Source organism: Xiphophorus couchianus, chromosome 20 (genome assembly GCF_001444195.1).
Source record: "Xiphophorus couchianus chromosome 20, X_couchianus-1.0, whole genome shotgun sequence".
Classification (NCBI taxonomy): domain Eukaryota; kingdom Metazoa; phylum Chordata; class Actinopteri; order Cyprinodontiformes; family Poeciliidae; genus Xiphophorus; species Xiphophorus couchianus.
In genome coordinates, this window is record NC_040247.1 from 22,135,256 (window position 1) to 22,145,307 (window position 10,052).

The following is a 10,052-nucleotide window of genomic DNA, read 5'->3' on the forward strand; positions in this document are numbered from 1 at the left end:
TTAAGTACTATACCCTAGGAAATTTTATTTCCCTTTGATATCAAAGTATTTTTGTTTTTGAATTTAAACTGAGAGGTAGGCTTCTAAAGTATCTTTTCTTTGAATTGTAATTCAAAGTATATCTTGTCTATATAATGTGTTTCACTTGGTGAATTTAGTTAATTCATTTAATTTAGTTAGTTAATTAATTAACTTTCCAGTAATATTGCAATTTACTGAATTTAGCTGTAAATAGTTCAATATTTCAATATCTCGCGAGACTACCTATAGAAATGTACATAAATTGGGTCTACTTCATTTTCTGTAACTAGCGCACGAGTCTGAAAAAAAATATGCAGCGCTCCTTTAATATAGTATTTATGAAACTTTGATATATTAGTTTGTATTGATTGATGTATATTTTCCTTAAAGATAATAAAAAAAATCCAGAGAGCCGTGCATGTTTGTGAGCTGACATTTTGAAATGGAGTGCAGACCCCTCCCGCACAACTCACTGGCGACTGCGCTGACGCTAAAATGATGCCGACCTACCGTCAACTTGTCAGGTGACCGAACGGGAAATTTGCTCAAGGAAAGTGCTCAGGAGACGCAGCTATGTCTCGGATAAATGACCGATGTCTTGAATGTTTACAGCGGATGCAACACTGGATCTAGCTTATGTTTGAATCAAGATTTCTGACTGCGACATTTTGGAGAGATTACGTGCTTTAGACCGAGTCTTCTGACGGAGTAAGCTGTGACTGTTTACAATTTGGAGCGCTCGTTATGTGTCAGCGTATGAAAACACTGGCTGTAGTTTCACACTTGTTTCCATCCCTACGTTGAGCTGTCGGCTTTTGAGCAGTGTTGGCAAATGTTGAGCAAAAGACGAAAGCACAATTCTCATCTTCGACGTGTTTATCTCAAACGAGGAAAATCATTTATCTCTCCAACGGCGTCTTCCGAAAGCTAGCAGCAAGCTACATGTAGCAGCTGTAGCTGACGCCTGAAATTCCCCTTTAACAGAAACCGCCTTGATAGTCCACATACAGCACTCTGACGCAGGACTGTATAATAATTAGAAGCTCAATTACAACTTAAGTTTATTTGTGTATCACATTTAAGCAACAATGTAAAGTGCCACCAACTTAAAGACAACTCCAGCCGTGATTGTCTTCCTTCCCAGTCCGACCTCTTTCCTTTAGTATTGTTTTATTATCAGGATATGTGGACTATTGTAACCTGAGTCACTCCCAACTGTCGAGTGGGTGTTAAAGGGATTACTGTAGTATTACTGTAGTTGCTGCTTCAAAATGAACACTGCTCGTGGACGGTGTAAAGACCTGTTACATAATCACCTTTTACTGCAGTTCAGCATAATTCTACAGTAAAAATTGTAGGGAAAAAAAAAATCTCTTTGATTTCAGTATATATTCACTGTAGAAAAAAGATCCATGTTAAGGAAATAATTGGAACCCCTAAAAGTTTCATCAAACCAATGCAACAGAACTAGTCTGAGTTTCTAGGAATTAGTTATTAGTCCACGACTTGTGTTTTCCTAGGACCTAGGTATAAATGTGAGGTGACACTGGGGTGGTTTCTTAGAAATAGGCTGAAGGAGAACTAATTTCTCCATTATGTGTAACTTAGTTTATGTGTTTAGGCCGGATGGTTGGGAAGGATAACAAATGGTACTTTTACTGTAACCGTTTGCTTTGAAGAAATTAAGATTGACTTTATTATTGAAATGATGGAGGTGGGCCACCGTGAATGATGTGAGAGACCACTAATGTATGTGTGAACATTAGAAACATGTCATTGATCAGGAGCTTCGCATCACAGAAGAAGCAAGATGAGAGATTAGACTTTTTTCCAGCAGAAACAATTCATACTGTAGACTGTAAGGCTAACCTTGTCTTTACAAATTTGTAGTAAAGACAAGGCAGAAATCTTGGTTGGTACTCTGAAAACAGTAATGTGTGACACCACAGATATTTGCAAAATAAAGAACTAATCTGTAGTAAAGGACATCATGTCTATGGTTTAATATGGTGGGTGAACTGTGCTGGTTTCTCCTTCACAGCACTTGGGAACCTTATTGGACTGCACAGCATCATAAACCTTTTAAAATACCAGGAAATCTGAGATTGAGATAAATAAATACACACACATTTAAAAGTTGGATTTTTTAAAAAACATTTTCTGTGTAAAATTATGCTACTGCAATAAAAATCTTAATTTATTTCAAGGTTTTTTCCACATATTTACTAGGGATACTTAATCTGTTTGCAAGGATTGGTGCTTGTATAGTATATTGACAGTACCTATAGGAATTTGAGATCTTTGGAAAAGTCCTTGTTGACATGAGAGTTTGATCTGAGTGACATTCCCACGTTTAGAAAACAAAAGATTAAAACCATCCTTTTACAAAATCCATGTCTCATTGAGTAACCAGTCGGGAGATCACCGAACCGAGTCACGTGTTATGTTCTTTTCTTTTTTTCCTCTTTTAGGAACTGACAACATGCTAGCCACAGTGACTGCTGTGGTTACATTGGCTCAGTACAATGACACAGTGTCACCTACACCTCTGGAGAACACATCTGTATTCCCAACTGAAGGTCAAGCCAACATCACCAAGCCTCACAAATGTCTACAAGTCCTATATGAAGATATCGGAGACTCCAGGTACCGTAGAGGACGGCCGATTAAAAACTCTCGATTGTGTAAGATAGTATCTTACTTTCACATTTCTCCCTTAGGGTGCGCTTCTGGGACATCCTGCTGCTGGTGCCAAATGTGGCCTTTTTCATATTCTTGATGTGGAAGCTTCCTTCGGCGAGGGCAAAAATTCGACTCACTTCCAGCCCTATTTTTGTCACCTTCTACTTGCTGGTAGGTGAACAACATTTCGACTGCGGTATGGTTCATGAAATTTCTGTGACCTTAATGTGATGTCTATCCTTGTTGTTGGAGATGCACTGATCAAGCTTTACTTTTAATCTCAGTTCCCAGTTTGCATTGAAGTCTGACCTGTTGATTCTAATTTTGACAAGTTCTAGGCTATAACACACAAAAGAGAAAAAAGACATTCTGCAGATGTTTTTATTATTATTATTTTTTTTTAAATCAAGCAATAAAATTGCTTATTAATCCCTATTTATGTATCCAAACACATGGCTAATATGATTTTGATTAAACTCAGATAATAGTGGAAGAAAATATATGATGCAATTATAGACATCAGATTATAGGCTTTCATATCATTTTTTAGAATTTGACCACTTGGGGAAAATTAGCTGATTTCCATCTCTGGCTGAGTGATTTCTAATTGTTGTCTGATGGCTGTGGTGTGCAGTTTATGACTAAAGTTTAATCTGGTTTTTGTTTGATTTTTATCTTTGAATTGGTATTTAGCCTCTTAAGACTATTACAACAATTACAATTCCAGACATTAGTAGCGTAGAGTTGCTGGTTGATTCTTCTGGTGTCTCCTTTGTCAGTCCTAACCCATAAAATTGCCTCTTTCAGCCAAAGTAAGGTTCAAACATATATCTACTGTTATACTATGTTCTTCCTTTGACTGTATTTGTTCTTGATTTGCCTGTCCTTTAACAACCAGTGCCACACTAAGCAGAATATTCCAGCTATGGCGGAAACAATAATAGAAGCACAGACAGCTACGTGTTATCAGCTAAACTTTGGTCTATGTGTGCTCCCGGAAATGGGCTGTGTGTGTGTGTTGTATAATATCGTGTGTACTGTGTTTCTTAGGTCTTTGTTGTCGCAGCAGTTGGAATCACTCGCGCTATTGTTTCCATGACTGTCAGCGCATCCAGTGCAGCCACCATTGTGGACAAAGTAAGAAAAAAAGCATGAATAGAACTGTATTTTTGGGGGGGAGGGAGTTCGGGGGATTGTGAACACCACTAAGAATCCTGACCAGCTTTCTTGTTTAAGAAAAACAAAAACCTGTTCATAAAAATGTACTTACTCATAGGTGTGAGTTTATTTCTCTGGCTAGTTATGTATTGTTGGATTCTGGTGATAAATAACCTTGGGAATTTAATTTAAATGTACGTTCATTTCATTTTTCAGCTTATTCCCATTGATTCTGATCTAGTTAAGTCTTTTTAAGTATGAGACATCATGACTCCTGATTACACTAAAGCAAATCTAAGTGATCCCTGGTTCATGGATATGATTTATTGGAGTCATGTAACCCAAATTTATTACAATGAATTGTGAATGCATTATCCAAAATTGCTCCATATTGCCAACTAACAGAGCGGGTACAACAGATCTCCGATGCGGGTATGAATTGATGCATGGTCATTGTGAAACTTTGGCAACTGGCTCCAACTCTAATTTCCTTATCCATAGACCTTACATGTTTGGTTTAAGGGGGGAGTTTGTTTGTTCCTTTCATAATCAGAAGTTGACATTTCCAAGGTCCCCCTGGAAAAATAAGTAGGTCTTGTGGTAAATTTTGAATAGCATTTGACACAAACAATGTGCAACATAGTACAGAGTTCTATTTTCAAATGAAATTGTAATCATACACTTGCCCTTAGCTGTGTTTGAAACATTTGGAGATCATCTTGTGCAAAATTTTGTTTTGGACGTTGTTTTATTTTTGTAAAACCTAACTATTAACCCAATTTAAGCCCTGGAAAAATATTAGTATAGTTCCTATTTGTTTTTAAAGATAAACATAACCTTCAGTTTTTGACGTTTTTGAAACCTATACAGAGCTGTCTTTGTCATAACAGACTTGTGCTTACCCTAAACAAGCGTGAGTAATGCCCTTTCTGTTTACATGTAGACTTCTAATTTGTTTGAAAGAAGTGAGGAATTTACTAATAAAAAGATTATATATATATTTTATTTATGGAACTGAGATATCCTAAATTAATAACTCAGAGGAGATGGTTTGTGCAGCTGCTTGTATCCGGGCCTTCATGTATGAACGGAAATGCTGGGCTTGCATTCCATACATGCCAGAGAGATTCCTACTGATTTACAGTGCTGGATTGGCTGTTCTCATAACACACTGTCATGGCTGCCACGATTGGGGCCTTTATGACTCCATAGACCCGTGAGGGCACGCCTGTGTTGTGGGTAAAGGAAAACATGTTGGAGGATTTCTGATCTGCTTTTCTGCCGTGGTATCTGACGATGTCTGTTGCTTCTTTAGGTGCTGTGGGAAATCACCCGCTTCTTCCTGCTTGCTATTGAGCTCAGCGTCGTCATCCTGGGACTCGCTTTTGGTCAGTTTGCTCCGTTTGTTTCAGTTCACTTTTTCTGCATTCTCGATACAGTGTTACCTCCTGTTCACTGGAGTGACTGTTATCTCTTATTGTAGTTGTGAGTATAGCTAATGTGTTTTTGTTCTCAGGTCACTTAGAGAGCAAGTCTAGTATAAAGCGTGTTTTGGCCATTACTGCAGTTTTGGCATTGGCGTACTCTATTACACAGGTAATTACAAGTAACAGGCTATCAAATGTTATTGGTAAAAGTCAAGAAAGTAAAAATTAAAATGAGTTAACTAATGTATTATTGTAGGGAACATTAGAGATACTGTATCCAGACAGTCATCTGTCCGCCGAGGACTTTAACATCTACGGTCATGGAGGACGGCACTTCTGGTTAGCCAGTTCCTGTTTCTTCTTCTTGGTGAGTAAATGTTTCTCTTGCATCAACGGCATACCATGAAACATACCAAAAGTTTATGCATAAGCAGACTAATTTTTCACTGGTGACTCTGTCTTTTTTTAGGTTTACTCTCTGATTGTTGTCCTTCCTAAAACCCCAGTGAGAGAGAGGATATCACTGCCATGTAAGTCTTGGATTTAAACATTTGAAAGGCAAAAAAATTTAAATGCTAATTAAACTATGTCAATTGTTACTGTCAGGGCTCCTTTTTGTAATGTGGAAAAGCATAGAAGTTGACAAATCTTTCAGATCTGGAGAAATATGAAAAGACAAAATAGAGTATGAAAAAATATTTATGTTTCTAGACTTTATTCCCTGTCCCACTGCCTGTACGTTTTATCAATATGTCTATTTGTAGTATGTTCCTAAATTGTATTTAGTCTTAAATTAGTGATTTTCTTCACTTATCCTGATCCATTAATATTTAAAAAAAAAAAATTAATTAGCTGGTGGCATTGTATTTGTTCTGGGATTTATTTATAATATAAGAAAACTACAAACACCAACATGCATGAAAGCAATCAGCTCTGTCGAAATGAATTAAGAAGCCTTGTTTTAAAAAAAATGTATGGCATTTTGACAAAACAATCTGAACTGTGAAGTAATTGACCAACTTCTGGGTCTTCTTTCATTAAGGCTAAACTTACAGACTATATGAGCAGCATCTAACTGTCATGAAAAGACAATATAATTAATGACGGAGGTCTCCTTGAAACAAGATGAGTTGTATCTTCTAATATTGATTTTAAACAAAAAGTAAAAGCAACAGCTGTCAGTTTAAAGAAATACGTGTGCAAAAGAGGTTGGGTTCGTTTTAGTTTCACTTCATTAAACAAAAAAAGAAAGAAAAAGATCAATTCAACAAATGCCTCTCTAAGAGACCTGGATAAATTTAATTTTCTTGGGGGAAAAAAAAGTGAAACAACGCAGCTCACACAGACAGATTATTGCTGGATGTACCTCCATTCAAATGACTGTTTTGTTTTTTATGGTCATTTGTTTTCCTTCCTTTGTCCAGCCAAAAGGAGTTTCTACGTGTACGCAGCTATCCTGTCTTTGCTGAACTTTGTTCAGGGTTTGGGCAGCGCTCTGCTGTGTGCTGGGATTATAGAAGGACTTTGGTTAGTATTTTCTCCTTTGCTGCATGTGAATATATTGTCACTGTTCTTGTAATGTGAAACATTATTTAAGTTGCATTTGTCTTGTATTTTGTTTGACTGAGATGAACTTGCTCATAAATGACTTTAATTGACTGGATTGATACTATTTGTGTTACCAGTAAGAGCAAAATGTTGGTTTTGCTTTAGATTGTAATCTCATTATTCTGTGTAGCTTTTACTAAAACTGCTCACTGTTTGTCTTTTTTGAACCAGCTGCGTGGATGTCACCACCTTCCTGTATTTTTCTGCCTTTGCTCCGCTCATTTATATCACATTCCTCAAAGGATTCTTTGGGTATGTAATTATATGCAAATTACGTGGAACCATGTACAATTTCACAACTTGACTCTCAAAACAAAAGACTGTAAAATGTACTTAAATCTTATGGCTTAGGAGGTTGTCAGCTAAAGTCACATATATTAGAGATAAACTGAGAAAGTGGCTGAATTGGAGAAATTTCAGTGTGACCTGAACGTTGTTTTCGAGCTGAAAACAATGTTGTTGTGATATCTTCTTAAATCCTAAGGACATACAATAGTTGACTAAAATCTAAATCAGCTGGTTAAAGCTTCACAAGAAATATCAGAGAAAATTCTGATGGGTTCAGCTAACTATCATCGTGTTGACTTTTTTAAAAAATGTGATTTTAAAACACTCATTCTCTTTCTATGTGACAAAGCTTATTTTTTTTTTTTGCCACTGTTTTCGCAGTTCGGAGCCAAAGATCCTGTTCTCCTACAAATCACAGGTGGATGAACCGGATGAAAGCGACGTCCACCTTCCTCCAACCATCGCCGCGACCCTCGGCCGCAAGGACTTCACCGACCAGGGCCTCTACTACTCTTCCACCCAGATCGATGGGGCCGGCCCCGGCAGCTCTCGTGTGGTCGGAGCGTACCTGGATGATGTCGCGTCGGGACCCTATGGGTCAAACAGCATCAACAGCATCGAAGCCGACCGTTGGAGACCTGTCAATGTGTGAAAGGATTCACGGCCACACAGCTGAAGTATGGTGTGGATGAAAAGAGTTTGGCAGGACGGAGATCAGAGAAGTGTTGCTGAGCCAGTTGACTGGACAACAAGAAACTATGCTCTTGGCCTTTCTTTGATGCCAGAATAGTTGAAACAAATGGACACTTAAACAGACTGTTGCTCCACGCCGAGGTTGCCCTCTCTATTGATTCTGCTCCACGGGCCCTTCGATGTTAGTGCTTATCAATTTGTCTCAGCACATTTATTCTAACTCCAGCACTAAATATCAACTCTTCTGTTCTTATTTATGCAGTTTGAAGCCAGTTTTAGATGCCTGATTTTGCTAAATCTAACGTGTGATTTAGTAAGGCGACACTTGTACGTTCTTGCCGAAAGGTTTGAGACCCAGCATATGAAGGAGTTAATGTGCTGTTTTATACTGTTAAGAGTTGTAGCTGAGATAGTCAGTCATTGTGTTTTTCAGCACAAGCATTTAGTTGTGGGTTGGTCATCCAATATATTTGCTTTCTTAAGTAAAAAAAAAACAATAAACCACACAGCGACTCCTAAACACAAGCGTTAAAAGCATCTGCGACACAGTAACAGTCCTGAAAAGAAATTGTATTTCCCTGAGAATCTTTGTATACTTTGATTGTGTTCATACTTTATAATTTCTGCCTTTGCTTTATTTTTTATACAAGGAAAAAAAACAAAAACATTCCTGCCTCTTCATAGACACCTGTGGGCTTTGTAGATGCCGTAAGAAAATCATTATGTGTGACCTAAATAGCAAGCCTGCTTCTGCTCGTTCACAAACCTTCTTATGTGTTCTTCCTTTCTTTTTCTTTGCAGAACTTGTAGTATTGTGTCTTTGAACAAGAGGCTGCTGGTGCAGTTTATTTGGTGTGTTAATTCAGGACCAGCTGTTGTGAGACCAGAAACAATATTGCTCATTCTTAATGTATTTAAGATGGTGTTAAAAAAGTCTTGTGATATAATTAGAGCTTTTGATTTCCAGTGAGCAAAGAGAAATCATAATGCAGGGAATCTGAGGAACTTTCCTCTTTTCCTTTTTAAGGAAAAAAAAAGTAGCTCAGTTCCTTGCCCATTTATTTAAAAGAAAGTCTTATACCTTTTTGTATGTATTCAAATTGCATCATATACATACCAGCTGTGGAATATAATTGAAAATTTCTCCCAAAAGCGCAGTGTTTCCTATGGATGACTTGCATATTTAACTTTTTAGTTTAATTTGGTTGTGATTTGTATCCAGAAAGTATTAGGTTATTTAAAAAAAAAAAGAGAAAAACTACATAAAGTAACAACACAGTACAGAAAGTATGTTTTCGAAATACATGATGTACAACTACAATTGCTGCTGAATGACGTTGACAAGCTTGGGAGAAAAGTAATTTTTTTCTTTCTTGACTCTAAACAGTGCATTATCAAGAAACAATATTCTTTTTAAACACCAAATCTTTCATAGTGAAGTTTTGCAGGTGGTGCTTTAATTACAGTGTGTTGGCCATTCCATGTGCTGCAAAATAAACTCTGGACTTTTTCTTCTATTGTGTTCATTTTTGCATTCAAGTCTTCTAAAGAACGGAAAATCTGTGAAAATGTTTTCTTCATTCTGGTAACGGAACCTCTATAAACATATGCTTAAAAAACTACCCAGTGGTTTATTTTTTGTTTGTTTGTTACACAAACAAATGTACACTGATAGTGAAAACCAGAGAAATTAAGTATAGACATCCTCTGCTGCATTTAACAAAATTATTTGAGTAAGTATACTGAAGGGGAAATAAATTCTGCTTTATATATGTTACACAGCAGGAAATGATGGGCCGAGTCACTCCTCGTGCAGCATATTTATTCAGTTTAAACTGTAAAAAGAAAATACAGCAGTTACAGTAGCGCTCCCAACATCCGCTGCAACAAGCTGTCCTCTCGGCAATGGCGGACTCCTACAGCCTGCCAGAGCGTCACCCGCTGTTATATGTGTACTACAACAAATACTGACATCACTGTACATCTACATCCAACATACTTTCATTAACTCGACTGAACTCAAACAATACATAAGTTTAAAACACATGTTGCGGCCCTATTAAGCCGACCCACCGAGCCCACATAAGCGCGAGCCGTTAGCCTCGCTACTTTAGCCTGGTGCTAACTCCTGCTTTATATCTAGTTCAGTAATGCAGCTATACTGAAGCGCCTTTG

At 37.4% G+C, this 10,052-nt stretch overlaps 1 protein-coding gene across 1 annotated transcript; it reads left to right on the plus strand.

The window, feature by feature from the left end:
- The first annotated feature begins 558 nt into the window (after positions 1-558).
- tpra1 (transmembrane protein, adipocyte asscociated 1) lies at positions 559-9,388 on the plus strand. Its single transcript, XM_028002212.1, has 11 exons — positions 559-729; positions 2,493-2,667; positions 2,742-2,874; positions 3,754-3,840; positions 5,177-5,249; positions 5,378-5,457; positions 5,545-5,655; positions 5,758-5,818; positions 6,713-6,815; positions 7,068-7,148; positions 7,566-9,388. The coding sequence occupies exons 2-11, from the start codon at positions 2,504-2,506 to the stop codon at positions 7,834-7,836; spliced, it is 1,164 nt and encodes a 387-aa protein (XP_027858013.1). The 5' UTR covers positions 559-729; positions 2,493-2,503; the 3' UTR covers positions 7,837-9,388.
- The last annotated feature ends 664 nt before the right edge of the window (positions 9,389-10,052 follow it).

What these genes read in the sequence shown, in the direction of transcription:
- tpra1 (XM_028002212.1), top strand. Translation starts at nt 2,504, where the DNA reads ATGCTAGCCACAGTGACTGCTGTGGTTACATTGGCTCAGTACAATGAC. An exon ending in GAAGATATCGGAGACTCCAG is followed by an intron (nt 2,668 to 2,741) that starts GTACCGTAGAGG and finishes TTTCTCCCTTAG; the next exon opens with GGTGCGCTTCTGGGACATCC. An exon ending in AGAGAGGATATCACTGCCAT is followed by an intron (nt 5,819 to 6,712) that starts GTAAGTCTTGGA and finishes TCCTTTGTCCAG; the next exon opens with CCAAAAGGAGTTTCTACGTG.